Genomic DNA, 17351 nt, shown 5'->3' on the forward strand with positions numbered 1-17351 from the left:
GAAACGGAATATTTTAGTGCCGATCTGCAACGGGCGACTTTGGCGGTGCGTTAATTCGCGCAAATAGCTCGTGGGCGAGCGAGATGAGTGCACGCTATGAAACTTCCACTAGCGAACGCACTAGCGGGTGTGGGTGATAATATGATGGCGGATTGTACCCGCGAGGCGCGCACCAAAGTCGCGTGCACTACCCACTCACCGGGGCGGCGCCCGGACCGCGTTCTATAAAGCGTCGCGACGCCGTGGCGACGACTTCACTCTCCGATCCTGCCTATTCTACTCCTGTCAACACGTTACGCGTCATCGGCACAGTGAGTTGGCAAGGTGACGGAAAAAAAAGAATCCTCTTCGCGCGAAACGAACTCGCTCTCCAATTATCCCATAACTTTATTCACACGAACGTCCTAAAGACGTCCTATCAATATCTTTAGGAGGTCTGTACCATATGGGATATTTGTTAATAAATCGACTTGTTACGATCGACGAATGAAAAAAAAAAAAGAAATGAAATCTTTTACCGGCTGCCGGGGTGGTCCAAAGACGGATGACGGATGAGGGTTGGGGGTGAGAGTGAACGACCTCTCGCATCGCAAATTCTGTGATCGCGATCCCCGGCGAGTACCCGATCGAGGTGACGGAGGAGAGAAACGGAAACACGTACGCCAAGTGCGATCCCCGGCCAGGATATCCGCGTGCGTGTTTGAATCGATGCGTGATTTAATCAGCGCATCACATGGTACCGCGGTGTCCGGCAACGGAGAATAGATCGTGGTATCGCTGATGTGCATCAATCACTCTGCTCTCGTGTGTTATCTTGTTTGTGTCAAACACCGGTGGTGCACGCAGTTGATCGGGTGATCGGAGTCGAGTACAGCTTGATACACGGAATTGTAAAGCTCTGTCCGAAATTCGCGCATTATTGCAGGAAACGGGCCGAGAACATTGTGAGAAAATATCACGATAATCTTACACTCGGAGAAAAAGACGTAGTACTGACACACAACCGTGCGTGTCATTTATACATATGAAATTAATTGCTTATAGAGTGAAATAAATTAATGTATAATTGTTTGTTATTAAAAGTGACAATTTGTATAGTTATCACTTTGACAGCTGTTACTACTGTTTTTTCTCCGAGTATAAAATTGCATCGAACGACCACGGAGATATTTCATTGTGAGATTGCAAGTATGTTACGTGTGGTGCTGTTATTCGTCGGAAGTGGACAATGCAGTAATGTTCTAAAAGAGCGCAGTTTAATATTTCAATTTGTGGTGAAAATGTCTTATAAAATTTTTCGTACAACAACATTGAGAAAGAGGTTGAACAACTTTTTTAACTTGATGTTTAATTTATCAGAATGATTGTTTAAATTTTGGCAAAAGTTGGCAATTTTAGTAAATTTTATTTGGTTCTTTGGGCCTTCTTTCTTTTTTTTTCTTAATCACATACGAGAAAAACACAAAAAAAGAAATAAAAAACTTGTCTCAAATATCAAATATATATGACAAAATATTAATAAGTGAAGAACAGAGAAAAAAGTTTTATATTGTATAAAACTTTTATCTTTTTATTTCCAACAACTGAAAAAAAGCACAAACTTTCTCTGCTATATGAATACAAGGGCAATATTAACATTTAAATATTAAAAGTCAATTTAAAAGAAATAACTTTTTAAAAATATAAAAGTTTTAAGTGAATACAGTACTTCAGAATTAAAATTGAAGCGTGTTTGGTACTAGTGAAATAAAAATAAGATCTTTAAAGAGATAGTTTCAAGACAAAGTTATTAGATTTCTAAAATAAAATTTTCTAAGAATTTTGTGAGTTTTCTTTTGCTCTCCAGATAAAAAAATGTTTTTTTTAAAATGTTTTCAATAATAATCATTTCATGTATACGTACAAAAGACAGATAATATTATATAACATTACGTTAAATAATTATGATCAATTAAAATTATGCACGTATTGTATGTGAATTCGTATGTATTTATTGTTTGGATTATAACGAATCTTTCTGTTACATAGGATTATTTATAATAATATTGTTATACAAAACAAATTATATTATCATAATGTTACATTGCAATTTTATTAATTTAAAGGCAATTATTTCTGCAAATTGCATTGTGTGACAACATATATACCTACACAATATTTTAATATTGTAATTTAATTATGAGACATTTCGACTGTATTTAGTCCCTCATCATTTGAATTGTAATCATCAATAATTTAAAATATTCGTACAACGTTGTTTTGAATAGACAATTATTTTAAATAAGAAAGATATTTCAATAAATAAATAAAAAAATCAGAAAAAACCACATTAGAGATCAAACAAGATAAAATTTGCAGTATAAATTAATAGATATAATATACAAAATAAAACGTAGAAAACTATTATAAATATAAGTTAGTTTTGAAATAAAAACGTCAGTATAATGCATACTTTTTTTCTTATTTGTCAGCGAAAGGGAAGTATCAAAAAGATAGAAGTTCCAAGGTTGGTCAAATTAATGTTAAATGAAATTTCAATACGTGGTTATAAAAGGCAAAAATTTATGGAACTGCAGAATTAAAAAATATTTAAAAAAATTAAAAGATTGAATTTGATTGAATAACAACCGATTGTTAAACGTTGGTACAAATCTTAAAAAATTTATTTGTTAGATTAAAAAATTGCACGAAAATGTTCAAACAAGTTCTTTGTTGATCGTTCAAAGAAAGGATAATCGATGTGTAAGATTTGACTTTTAAAATGATAATCTGATATAAGATGATGTCATGTATGTCTCTTATTATTATTAGCGAGTATTCCAAGTAATATATTGATGATAAAAAGTTAACATATAACTCTCATGGAACTTTTATGTAGGTGGCGAGGTTCGAATCACGTGTCAATCCTACCAATATACCTATGGCGACCATGAGCAACAGCAATGGATCAACGATGCAGATTAACACTCGACCTGACGACATCCGAAAGCGGATTATTGGATGTGAGTTTTTTACATAAAAGAAAATGAGAAAAAGTTTAACAAAAATTTAACAATAATTTGCACGATGGAGCTTACATGTCGTATCCTAATTTTGAACAAATAAAAAAGAAAGAACGACATGTAATAAGTTTTTATCTCTTTTTTCTTACTTATTTTATTCTACACATTTTTCTTAATTTTTGTTTATTTTTTATAAAACATATACGCGTATAAAAAAGTTATGTATTTTATTCAATTTGTTTTATTTTTTAAATAATCTTTATTTATTTCTCTATATGTTTTATTTTACCTCGTCTTGAAATTATTGTAGAAAATATGCTTGATAAATATTATATTATTATCTGAACGTCATTTTTGTTTCACAAATAGTGGTAGTAGAAGTAGTAATGTTAATGATTATTCGAAATGTATACGTGGCAGAAGTTATGAAGGCTTTTAATGGGGATATAACGTCGTTGTTCAACCTTAAGCTCGAAATGAATTATTTTGTGAGTGTAAAGGTCATTCTTTATATGTATATATAGCCGAACTTCAACAGTGTAAATCGGACATTTGAGTAACGATCTGTCAATAATCTCATCGTTGATTTTATTAAAAGAAGATTTATTAAAAGAATGGAGTTCGAAGCTTAGAAATAATGTAAAATTTAAAGAACATATAAAATATGTAAAAAAAATATATATATATATAACATAATACACTTTTAATAAGATGTCGGTGTAAGAGTTACACTAAGAAAAAAATTATTAATTTGACTAAGCTTTTTACTTGAAAATTTTTAGTTCAAGTATTTATGTGTATTTAAGTTAAATATTAAAAAATTAGTCAAGTTAACAACTTTTTTCTCAGTGTAGAATAGTTAAGATAGTTAAATTTTTCTTAGCCATCTGGTTAATATTTGAGGAGCGAAAGGGCGCGTTTATACGCTCGTCACACTGTAATTATAGACTGCCGACGAAAATAGCAGTAGCTATAGGCATATCTCGTGAAATTCAAGCTCTTAGAAACAGAACGTTAGTATTATCGTTTCACGAGATGGCTACGAGAAGCAACGCACATCAATTCATCGTTTGTACCTCTTTCTATTTCTTTTCTATCATTTCAATCCAAGAATTTGCGTGCCTATGTCCTAATTAATTTATAAGTCACAATAATAAAACGTATAATTTTACCACTTCTCGACAGTCAGTAATCAGTAATAATCGCGTGGTTTCGGTCAAATATAGTAAGCAGAGCAACGGGAACAATTCGCGTTTAAAGTGAAAAAATATCCGCGTATATGGACAACTGGTCTTGGCTGGTCGTGTTCTTTTTGGGTTATTATGCTAATATCTCATGGAATAACCAAAAATTTTAGTTTTGATGTTTCTATTAATATATTTTTTTGATTAATTGTTTTTTCTCAAACTAATTTAGAACTAATTTAGAACATCTATAATTTATGATATGTTTACCGGTAGGAAATTAGAAGCGATTAACCTTCTTTAATACTGGAAACTGATTACATATTCCTCAATCAATTTTGAATGTTTTTGTTTAAGGATATTTATCATATCAGAATGATTTGAGATACTTAATATTAATAATTAATAACTTGACGGAAAAAGAAAGAGAGAGAGAGATGATTGGCATGAATCCAATAATATTGGTATACGTGAGCCAATAATTTTAATTAATTAATTAATTAAATTTTAAGATAAAAATGACGGAAAATTCCTAAGTTGCGGTAGTATGTCAGCTTAAATTATGAATACTGCAATATATATAAAGTATACATAAATATAATAAGATAAAAATATGTCTCACTAGTAATATTATAGAAATAAAATTTAGATAGTTCCTAATCTAAACTTTACCAAAAATAATGTAATTTAAGTGTTTTGACTTTTATAAATTATATATACTACACTAAACTAATAATAAACGTTTCAAGAATGACGATTTTCTTTCACTAAGAAAAATTGAAGTCTAACTGAAGGAAGTGTTTCAATAATAATCTGGTACACTTTTACGTACAAGTATATGTGAACTTGGAATGTATTAGCATTCACCTTGCATAGTGCTTTCTATAGGTTCTGTAGCTATAAATGTGCACTGGTCAGTTGACGCAGTTAATTTTATTTTATGAAAATAAGCCGAGTGAAATATCCAGAACAAAGGCAGAAATTACCTAGAGGTTAGCGGTGAACAAAGTCGCACAAGTACCTTGTTTTCTGCGAATGTATGTACCGCTATCGAGTAGTTTCCCTCGATAGACTTCTGATAAGACCTCCGCTTTATTATTTCGCAATTTGATTGGATGATAAGTACCTGTGTAAATGCCCATTCTGAAAACGACCTAGCATGCACGATGGTTTTATATAGTACACTGAAGAAAAAATTATTAACTTGACTAAATTTTTTAACATGATTAAATTTCTTCAGTTTAAGTATTTAATTGTAAATTAAATATATAAATATTTGAAGTGCAGAAATATAATCAACTTGAAAAATTTAGTCAAGTTAACAACTTTTTCTTTCAATGTTATGTAAAAAAAAGTATGAAAAAATTGGCGGTTTTTATGAATGGTAAATTTTTGAAAAACTTAAAAGATTTTTGAAAAATCTTAAAAATTATAACACAACCCTAATAATTTTTACAGTGCAAATAATGATTTTTAACTATGTTTTTGCAGCGAAAAAGAATAAGAAGGATCCTATATAGAGTTATTATCTTTTAACGTTCTCTATTATTAACATTTAGCCCACATACACATTGAAGATTAAAGATTAGAGATTAGAATTCAATCAGAATTAAATTACAATAAAATGGATTAAAATAAAAATCCTCTAATTAATTAGATTCTAATTTTTAATTTGCAATTCTCATTCTCTAATGCAATCTGATATAGACTTCAAAGAAACATGAGATAAAAATATGAGACTTTTTATTATATTGAATAAAAATCTAACAATTAATTGCAGCAATTTTTTACTATAATATCCATACAAAACTTTTCAAAATTATTTTTATATTGACTGAATTATCGAAATCTCCGCAAAATTATTTTTCTTCAAAATTTTTAGCACGAGCTGTGTAAAATATAATGTTTTCCCATGTTTTGGGGAAGAAGACTATGACTCATACCTCGTTGAAGTCTCAACGCGTATCTGTTTGTGTCGAAAGAAAAATCGAAGATAAACCAGTTTAGTTATATTCCTGGGAAGTACGGTTATTATCCGAATGTTATGTCGGTTATTATCCGAACGTTGTTTCACCCTCGGGGTGAACAACAACAGGCAGGTGGGTGATCGAGCGGAGCGAAAACTAGAAAATGGAGAGAGGGTGTGTGTGTGTGTGTGTGTGTGTGTGTGTGTGTGGTGTGTGTGTGTGTGTGTGTGTGTGTGTGTGTGTGTGTGTGTGTGTGTGTGTGTGTGTGTGTGTGTGTGAGAGAGAGAGAGAGAGAGAGAGAGAGAGAGAGAGAGAGAGAGAGAGAGAGAGAGAGAGAGAGAGAGAGAGAGAGAGAATGATGATTGACCGAAGGAAGGAAGAGTTTTGCATGGAAGGGCGGACAAATGCGGAGACAGAAAGCGAGGGATGAAAGAGCGGTGGAGGGTGAAGGAAAGGCAGCAGTTGCGACGAAGGTAGGGTGGCCACGAGCGCGCATCTCGCGCATGCTGTCTCAACGAAGAAGAGAGACAGGGACAAACGAAAGGGTGGTTACTGAGCCGAAAGGGAAAGAGCGAGGGGGAAAGGGAAACAGGGGAGAGAGAGAGAGAGAGAGAGAGAGAAAGAGAAAGAGAGAGAGAGAGAGAGAGAGAGATTTCCCTGGCAGCAACATCTAGTCGCCATAAACCGCGTGAGAGGTGAATAACGCGCTCCGAATCTAGTCCGTTCGATTCTACATCCTACTTGATTTCTTCGATTCGAAATATCGACTATCTTCCCGGCAGCTGCTGCTTCATCGATTTTGCCGGGTAGAGTGGCAGTGTGAAAATCGAGATCGAGACACTGCCAATTGCTTCGAGATGACGCAGGGTGAGCAATTGAAGATAACAAAATTCTGTCGATTTAACACAGATTTGTCACATAAAAGGAAGTTTAATTCATTTGTATACTGGACAGCAAAAACTTTTGGACCAAATTATTGATAGGTTCTATTACATTATTTTTATATTTTTCGTATAATATAAAAATATTATATTGTTATAATTTTTTTCTTATTAATATATATGTATATATTTATTTATAATACACATTTTTTTATATTTTTCTTTATTATTATGTATTTTTTTTTACTAACTCTTATTCTTTTCAATTTGTGTTTATTAAATACTTTTGATTTAGTTTGGTGAACATTACCTGTTACCTAAATTCTAAATCTTTTAGCTTATATATGTTTGATATATAAAATATATTTTTACTAAATTTTCACATTTATATAAAATGGAATAATATTAAACAATATAATAATGCAACATATATATATATATATATATATATAAGAAAGTTATCTGAAAATTAAGTATAAATTAAAAGAAATACATATACATATATTTATATTTCTTCAGAACGAAATAAAAACCATTGTTGCTATTTTGCTTTTACTATTATTACTATTTTATTTACAATTTATCGCAATTAATTTTTTTAATCTGCTAGTCAGATTGAGTTTTTTGTATAAATATTATATATGCAAACTTTAAAAATAATTAATTTATTATTTATTTTACTCTATATTTGTTAAATTATACGTTTTTAAGAAATACTTGTTATGTCTTATTTTAACTATACTGCTTTGTATTTTCTTGTACTTAAAGTCAAATAAGTATATAATTAGATGTTAGAGGAGAAAAATAGAGAAGAGATAAAAAATATAAAAGTTTAGCTGTAAAGGATAAACCTTATATTATGCAAACTCAACGAAAAAAAAATTATTATAGCTATATTACAATTTTTTGAAAATTATATTATATTTCTCGAAAAATTAAGATCACTTTTATACCTATACCTAATATTTAAATTCGTTGATATTATCGGTTACTTTTACTTCTTGTGAATATTTCGGATGAACAATAACGTGTTAAATAAAAATCGATCTCAGTTTCTGTCGAATTTTATTGGATGTATCCCTGAAACGTAGTATCTTGATTAGAATTATTTTTCGAATGTAGGTTGTGTGCACGTGTATTCTACGTATGCATATTGATCGGTTTGTAAAGCTGCCGAAGGCATTGGTAGAATCAATGGCAATTGTATATTCTTCTTATGTACGCACGTGTACATACATACATTTTGTAAAAATACTTTTTATAGTTTACATTGAGAGGAAAGTAAAATTTAATATTGGTGATTATAATTAAATGTTAAAATAATGATTAGGAGCTCTATTTTTGTAGCTACTATTGTTAGAATGTTAATAATAATATTAATATACATAATATGTGTTATACTGACACAATAGATTTCAAATATTATAATTTAACTATATTTAACAAATACCTATAATTTAAAATACCTGTAGCTTTTAATTTATTATTTTTAGTGTCAACTATATTTAAATTATGATAATTTTATTTATTTTTGTGTGTGTTAATATAATACATTATGAGACGGTTGTTCCAACTTCTTGATAAACTTACCTATCAGGTAAGTGTCTATTTATTTAGAAAAAAAGAAGATAGATACATCCTTACCTGATAGGTAAATTTATCAATGAGTTCGAACAATCGCTCCTATATGTTATTATTATTAACATATTATAGAAATAACTGTAAAAATAAATTTTCTAATTATAACTATTTTAATATTCAATTACACAGATACTGAATATTTCTTAGTGCGCGCATATTTTCTATATTTATTATATAGTGAAAAAAACTATGCTTTTTTCAATATTTTGCCATTTGTAGTAGTTTTTTTACAATAGAGCATGTATGTGTTTTTACAGACATATTTAGGTATTACAATAATACATTATGTTGAGCTTTGCGGTCAGAAACTTAACAGGGTTGGTCAGTAATTATTCCGCGATAATATCATAAACAATTTTATTTTATTTTAAGTGATCAGTGTTAGCTAAATAAATATTTTTCATCAGGTTAATCTACATTGATTAATTGATTAAATAAACACGTTGTATTTTTTATTGTCTATGACACTCTATAACAACAAGTACAATGACAACATAAAGATGACACATATAACTTGACTTTCTTGCACGAAGTAATTCCGCATTCTGTGTAACGGTAGGCATTAATATTACTCGAAAGAAATGCATTAGAGTTCTATATGCAAATGAGTCACGGATAATGCAATAATTTCCAAGAATTGCATTTACATAGATTTCTTGACAATACATTGTAAAAAAAGGAGATCTTTTTGTCATAATATAAAATTGATTTTTGAAAGTATTTTAAACGTTGAAAATTATGATAAATTCGAGCGCGACGAGAATTATCATTTTGAAATTTTCCACATTACTTATTCCTTGGTACAAAAATTAATTAGAATTAATTGTTTGATCGTATCGTTAAAGTTATGGAAACTGTTTGGTAAAATATTATATTGCTGACGAAGATTGCAAATTTTCTCTGCTGTTTATTTTTTTTATTAAAATCTTTTAATTATAACGTTCTAATTATAACGTTTTAATTTTTATCTATCTTTAGTTTTAGATATAAATCTTATTAAAGAAAAATTCTGATTTGAATTCTAATTCTAATTGTGAGTTGTAGTTTAGAACGTGACTAAAAATGATTAAAAAGAATATTTTGATTATTTTATGTTACCAATTGGCAGGTTCTTATCTTTAAATTTATCAATCGTAAACTTGAGACAATAAAAAATGAAGAGCAAACTGAAAATATCTAAATTGTTTGACAATGGAAGTTAGGTCAGAGTCGAGAATATTCACAAGACATTATCAAACGGTGTATACTCCAACAAGTAGATAATAATAGCGCCTGTCACGGACAATTATTACAACCGACTACGACATAATTGTGTTTGATGATGTCGTTATCTAATAGGAACTTTTTAGGATACATGTCCAACTTTTGTCCAACTATCTGACGAGCGTTCTAATAGAAATTAGATCATTAAGAGTTCCTTAAAAGAAGCTTAATTCCAATCTTTTCAAAATCACTTGTACATAATTTTCTTCTCTGAATTTCTATATAAAGCTAAGGCTTAAAACATAAGGTTGTAACTCCGAAACGATCCAGCTTTTAATTTTTAAATTTGAAAATACAAAAATAAATATTTCTAAATAAATATATTCAAAAAAATTTTCAATATTAAGACAACGACAGTGCAAGAACCCAGAAATCAAAGATATAGAATGGTACATCCTGACCTTAAGATATAGCATGCTATAGAAATTGATGTTTCGAGTAATGTGATTTCGAATCAAGCGGAAATTGCTTCTGGTTGATGGAACATATTATCATTTTGAAATATTCTAATTTTTATACTAACTTTGAGTTTAATTGGATTATTGGATATATCATCCTATACAGCACAACATCTTTCAGAAAAGTTTCTGAAAGATATCTGACAGAAGATATCTTTCAGAAAACTTTTTGAAAGATGTGTGCTGTGTGGGATATGTATTAGATGACGTTATCATGTTGCAGCTGATGATAGTGGGTCAGGAGATCAGGCGACAACATGCGGGAACATCTTGGTGATATTATCATGGATTGTTGTAATACTGACAATGCCATTTTCTCTCTTTGTTTGTTTCAAGGTAAGATACTTGGAAGAAAAAATTCTTTAAAAAAACTCGTCAAAATATTTTTTTATTTATAAATTTTTCGTTATTCGAGAACCATTGTGAGGAAGCATTTTAATGAGCGATGTTATTCCATTGTAACTATAGTTACATGAAGTTTATGCATAATGTAATTTTTCTGTACATGCATATACTCGTTTTTATTGCGATCTTATTATATCGTAGTAAGATGTATATCAGTGCACAACTATCAATTTTCATTAACAAGTTCTTTTATTAATAGCTCATATCAATAATCTTTCTTACTATTTCACAATAAAAATGAACGTTAATTTAAACCGTAGCAGTCATCGATTATTCTGATAACCTTAATTCTTATCAAATAATTTCATTAATTTAATTCATTTCATTTAATTTGTAAAATTATATTTCATTTTTAATACACACCTTTTTTCCAGACTCTTACTATCCATCACGATCATTCGTATTTGTTGTTAATTTTCATTACTACGTTTACAAGTATATAAAAGTTATCAAAGGATTCATTACATCATATACTTTAATATTTTTAGAAAGTATTTATATGATTGTACATTTTTAAATATTGTATATAGTATAATATAAATGTTGTAAATTAATTGTAGTCGACACAATAAACTTTAGAGAAAAAATGCACAGGACACAAATGTCCCGAGGTGTATGTTAAATGTTGAATAAATACAACGATATTTATTATATATAAATAAAATTATATTGTATTTAACTCATAAAACCCTAATATTAAAAAATTGTAAATTACGCAGTAATACTTGTTTAAATTACAGGTTGTACAAGAATATGAAAGAGCCGTTATATTTCGATTGGGACGTCTCCTATCGGGCGGTGCTAAGGGTCCCGGTAAGATAAACGTCGATACGTTACAAACCACTTGTTTCAGAAAGAATATAATCTGTGTTTTATACTTATCAAGATACATACATCATTTATAATTACGCTATTATAAAAGAAAACTCCACATTTTACTTGATGTATGACTAGACTTGAAGATAAATAAGAATAAGAAATTCGGATATAGGTAATGTTAATAGTGTTTATGATAGATTTTCACGAGGTATCTTTTTTTACATTACACAATATTTCAACGCTTAATACGATTTATTATCGATTATCAAAGCAATTAATTGTGTTTATGCTTATAGGAATCTTTTTCATCCTACCATGTGTGGACAATTACGCGCGCGTTGATTTGCGAACACGAACATATGATGTGCCACCACAAGAGGTAATTGCACGTAATCATTCTCATTATAATCATTACTTATATTCTTTGATGCTTTCAACATTGAATATAAAATGTCATTATAACATAAATTAATTTTTTTATTAAAAATATATGTAAAATATAGAAATTATGAAAAGATATATTCAATAAATTAAAAAATTAAGAAAGTATATAAAACACAAATAAGAAAATATGTTAAATACATTACATGTAGAAAATTGATGTATGTAAGAGATTATCTGCTTATTTACTCATGTTAGGTCTTGACGAAGGACAGCGTTACAGTTTCCGTTGATGCAGTAGTTTATTATCGCGTTAATAACGCGACCATTTCAATTGCGAATGTAGAAAACGCCCATCATAGTACGAGACTACTGGCTCAAACAACCTTGAGGAATACCATGGGGACACGACCTCTCCACGAAATATTGAGCGAGCGGGAAACAATCTCTGGAAACATGCAGGTACATGAGAAATTAAGGTTTTACATTTTACTTACTACATACATTAAGGGGAAGAAATTAATTAATATGTATAATGATATTTTGATCGTGTTTCTATTAGGCTGCCCTAGACGAAGCCACTGATACGTGGGGAATAAAAGTAGAACGAGTCGAAATGTAAATATATAAATTACTTGTCTAATATAATGACATATTTAATAAAATATATCTTATTATTTTATTATAATCAAGGAAAAGTAACAATTTCTTTAAATATCAAGAGACACGGCAATGGCTCACACCAAGTGATAACATCAATCTCCAAAGAGCTCAAGCCACATTTTGGAGAAATTTGAAATTAAGATTATGAAGAAAAATTGTAACAATAGGCATCAAGAAACATAATTTTATAATATATTTTAGTTAGAAAATATGGCTAAAAAAATTTCTGCAATTTTTGTGAATTTTACTTAAAGTTAAATATTAGAACTTTTATTTCTCAGAAAAAAATTGTTACTGAAATTAAGATTAATAAGATTTTTGTAATTAAATTAATTTAACTTATTTTAAATAGTGTTTACAAATTAAAAATTTATAATATTGGTATTTTCCAAATATAAAAAAACTAAATCTGATTAAATTGAGCAATACATTGTGACAAATTTTGTATGATGGTTTAATATCACAACCATTTTAATTAATTGCAATTTTTAAAATGATTTTACAGTAAAGATGTACGATTACCTGTTCAACTGCAGCGAGCAATGGCGGCGGAAGCCGAAGCTGCACGTGAAGCACGCGCTAAAGTAAGACTTTAATTAATTAATGTAAAAGGCTCGCACGGCTCTCTTTTACGCGATGCAATATTATTTATGTGATGTTAGAAACGAGAAATGGCACTTAATAAATTAATTTCTATACACGCTTTATTTTTTAGATTTTTTTTTTAATAATGTCATATAATAATTTCATAGTAATCTGAAACCTGTAAAATATAAGGCAACTGAGACGTTTGTCCGATGATATATATGTTTTAAGATTACAAAATTATACTAATCATTATATTTATAAGGAAAAATTATAAATTATCTTTTATAAAATACAAAGCTGTACCACAGTTGTTTTTATATTGTACAAAAAATAAATTACTATATACATAGTAATTTATTTTTTGTATGTCTTTCTTTGCTTTTTTGCTTCTTGCTTCGTCATATAGGCAATATCGATCCGCGGGAAGAAACCTGAAAAAAAATATTTTTATCATTTAATTAAATTTATAATATTGAGTATTTTTAATCTCTGATTATTTCACTAGGTGATTGCCGCAGAAGGAGAACAGAAGGCCAGCAGAGCTCTACGAGAAGCGTCGGAAGTCATCGGCGATTCACCAGCTGCTTTGCAACTCCGTTATTTGCAGGTAATATAAATATTACTGTTAATTAATTTTGTACATGTGCTAATATATTTTGTTTTAAATGTGTATATATATATATATGAACTATTAATGTACTAAATGTACGTACAATTGAGACAACATAGTACAGTAATATATTGCCGCAGAAAACAGATATACATGTAACTGCTAACATGTACTATATAAATATAATGATTTTACATTTATGTTATATTAGTGTTTACTGAGATTATAATTGTTAGTATATTATTATTGATCACGAACATAATATCTGTTGTCATTGCTATCTTCGTACATTTCACTTTTTCATATTTTTCTTTAATTTTAGACACTGAATACGATATCAGCTGAGAAGAACTCTACCATTGTGTTCCCGCTACCAATTGATATGATGACATATTTCTTGAAAGCATTGCCAAAGGAATAATTGCGTGAAAGAAAGAGAGAGAAAAGAAGAAATTGTGCGCTTCGCAAGATATAATTACTAGAAAGAGGAATAACAATTTCCCCGAGGTTGTTTGGAGGGATTTTGTTTGGCGATTTATTCATATATCCGACACGCTTGCGTATTACATCTTAATGATAAAGAGTTGCCAATATTTGACCAATATCTGTGACAATTTTAAATTTAACAGGCTGTAAAGTGATTACTTACAAAACGTTGCATACACGATTGTGATTTTGTCGCACATAATTAACCCAAAGAGTTCTATACGGCTTAGACTGAAACACATATATTTTTGGAAACTCTTATAGGATTATTTTATACGTTTACATGTTATAAGGAGTAGTATAGCAAAATTTATAGCATGTGGAATAATTAATAGAATATAATTGAATGACGTCAATTTTTACATACATTCGATTCTGTTTTTAGCACGGCAATAATTTCACTTGCGTCAGACATACATTTGTAATTAAAATTTAAATAGTGAAAAATACATAATGATTGAGAATCTTAATTAATCCGTTCATCACAAATCCCGTACTGCCACTAATGCCAGATTTATACAATATACGATTGACCTTACGACGTTAATCAATCGATCAGTATAAACAAAATTTATTTAGCACATTATTTCTTCAAGATAAATGTCAAAAAGTTTCTTTTATCTTATCCGTTTTGTAATATGCCACAACATTTTCATCTATTATTACTTAACAATCAACAATAAAAATTGTTTAAATCTTGCCTATTTCGCTTATGGTGCTATATAAATTACATTTTATCAAATAAAAAAATTCATATTTAACAATATCTATTCTTTGATAATTTTCCACTTTGATCATGTGGTGCTATTTAAACGCTTACCACTAATATTGATAATATTGCCAAGAGCGCACTCAAGTGTTAAGAATAATTAATTTTACAGTCGCTATATAGAAATATAATATTTATACTTTAGCGGTCTGTGTGCATGTAATAATTGCTTGGTCCAACATCGGCAACTCTTGCTAGCGATATTTATATACATTGTTTATTCAATCATCAATACTTTGATACTCTCACGGTTATCTTGTAAAAAGAAAAGAAAAAATTATGGAATATATATATATAGACGATCTCGAAGAACGTTCAGTATTATTTATTCAATAAAATACAAAATTTAATTGGATAAGTGGCTATTCGCTAAGAGCACATAGAATAATTAAACAATAATCAAATCATCGAAGAATAGTTGTGCATCTAATAACATTTTCGCTTAGTAAATTTGATCAGAAATATATCCTTTGACTTCTTCATTTTATATCTTTATTGTAAATACTTTCAATATTCGTAGTTAAGGGGGATCAAGTTGTCACGTGTTAGCATTAGATCTTCAGATACAAATTATATACTAAATTATATACTAAATTGAATAAAACGATGGAAAAATTATATTGCTTCGTTTTAAAAGACTCATAAGGAAAATTTATTGTAACTGTGATGATTGTAGATTGTAAAACTGTAAGATTAGTTTATTTAACATAACATTCTTGAAGTGAACCAATCATCCTTTCACTTCCGCGTACTTTGAAAAAAAAATTGTTTAACTGAACTCTCTACTTAATTGAATTTCTTTAGTTCAAATATTTGATGAATTTAAGTTAAATATAAAATACTTGAACTAAAGAAATTTTTTTAAGTGGGAAAATATAGTTAAATTAATAACATTTTCCTCAATGTATATATTTTAAAAGCGAGGGACAATATCCGATTCTCATTAGAATAAAGAATATTTCGATTCGTGATGCGATAATACAAGAAAACGATTATAATATCGTTGTACGGTTAAGCGGTAAAATCGTGTTGTATTTGACATTTTTTCTTCGATATCCGATAACTACATATTATAATCATACAATATCTTGTAAAATTGACCAAGTATTTAAAAAATTTCATAAAAAATATTTAGATATATATTATTTTAGAGGAATATATTCTATTTGTATCTTTCCAGATAAACTGCAAAGTTTGTTTTTATACACTCTATTTTTCTTTGTGGTGGAACTAACATACATCGAATCATTTTAGTGAGACGAAAATTTTAAAAGGATCATAACTCTAATTAAAATTATAATCTAAAATCAACATTTTTTAAAAGAATTTTGTAGATCTCGAATATTCCTAAAATTTGGAAAGTCTTTAAAGTTTTGAAAGTATATCTTTTTTGATAACGTTTTATAATATTTCATGTACACAATCCATTCTATTTTATATACAATAATGTTATAAAGTTTTAAAATGTTTCAGGTATTCAAACTAAAAAAAAAGATTTCTTTGACTTAACAATTTTTAGAGTTTTTAGAATTTATGATTTTAAATAATACTTAAGAAAAATTCAAAATTGTTTTAATAATTGAATTATTCGAAAGCTTTTACAAAAAAATTTAGTTAGACGCCCATCACTTTTCCTTTCTTTTTATTATATATTAAAAACATTATGAACTTTTTTCACTATATTGATCACTTTTATGAATAATTATTATATATATATATATATAATGTAATATAGTATAATGTATCGATGTATATCTCTTGTACGTGTATATATATATATATAGGATGTGCTGCCGTTAAATTTAAAAGAATTTCAGAGGATAAAAAATTTAGATGAGAGTAACTTGATTGCTTGAATGAATGTTAAAGTATGATAATTTTTAAATAATAAACAAGTCACTCATTTACAAGTCTTCACGTGCGAACATAACAATAGAATAACTAAAAATGTAGTGTAAACGAAGATCAACGCTAGTGAATGATCAACTTTAATTAGTATTATTTAAAAGTTGTATCTCTTCAATATTACATTCCAACATTATAATTACTCTCATCTCGACTGATGCTTCTCATTATTATTATCTTTCATTAAATTCTTTTGAACTTAATGAGATGCAACCTGTATATATTATATGTATACATAATGTATACATTTATACACGTATAATATATACACATATATGTATACGCATATATGTGCGTGTTTTGTCATTATATGAACATTATTAAAGTTT

At 28.7% G+C, this 17351-nt stretch overlaps 1 protein-coding gene across 6 annotated transcripts; it reads left to right on the top strand.

Moving 5' to 3' along the window:
- Positions 1-158: 158 nt before the first annotated feature.
- Positions 159-15735, top strand: LOC105836162 (band 7 protein AGAP004871). 6 transcript variants are annotated; one of them, XM_012680001.3, is made up of 10 exons: positions 159-324; positions 2879-3002; positions 10620-10732; positions 11542-11614; positions 11917-11999; positions 12260-12463; positions 12564-12619; positions 13170-13248; positions 13758-13859; positions 14185-15735. In XM_012680001.3, the coding sequence occupies exons 2-10, from the start codon at positions 2921-2923 to the stop codon at positions 14281-14283; spliced, it is 891 nt and encodes a 296-aa protein (XP_012535455.1). In that variant the 5' UTR covers positions 159-324; positions 2879-2920; the 3' UTR covers positions 14284-15735. The 6 variants fall into 6 exon arrangements, with proteins under 6 accessions (XP_012535455.1, XP_012535457.1, XP_012535456.1 ...); XM_012680003.3 differs by having other exon boundaries at positions 160-311; XM_012680002.3 differs by lacking the exon at positions 159-324 and adding an exon at positions 338-944.
- The last annotated feature ends 1616 nt before the right edge of the window (positions 15736-17351 follow it).

The sequence above is a fragment of the Monomorium pharaonis genome, chromosome 6 (genome assembly GCF_013373865.1).
Source record: "Monomorium pharaonis isolate MP-MQ-018 chromosome 6, ASM1337386v2, whole genome shotgun sequence".
NCBI lineage: Eukaryota > Metazoa > Arthropoda > Insecta > Hymenoptera > Formicidae > Monomorium > Monomorium pharaonis.

What these genes read in the sequence shown, in the direction of transcription:
- LOC105836162 (XM_012680001.3), top strand. Translation starts at nt 2,921, where the DNA reads ATGGCGACCATGAGCAACAGCAATGGATCAACGATGCAGATTAACACT. An exon ending in CTCTCTTTGTTTGTTTCAAG is followed by an intron (nt 10,733 to 11,541) that starts GTAAGATACTTG and finishes TTTAAATTACAG; the next exon opens with GTTGTACAAGAATATGAAAG. An exon ending in AAAGTAGAACGAGTCGAAAT is followed by an intron (nt 12,620 to 13,169) that starts GTAAATATATAA and finishes ATGATTTTACAG; the next exon opens with TAAAGATGTACGATTACCTG.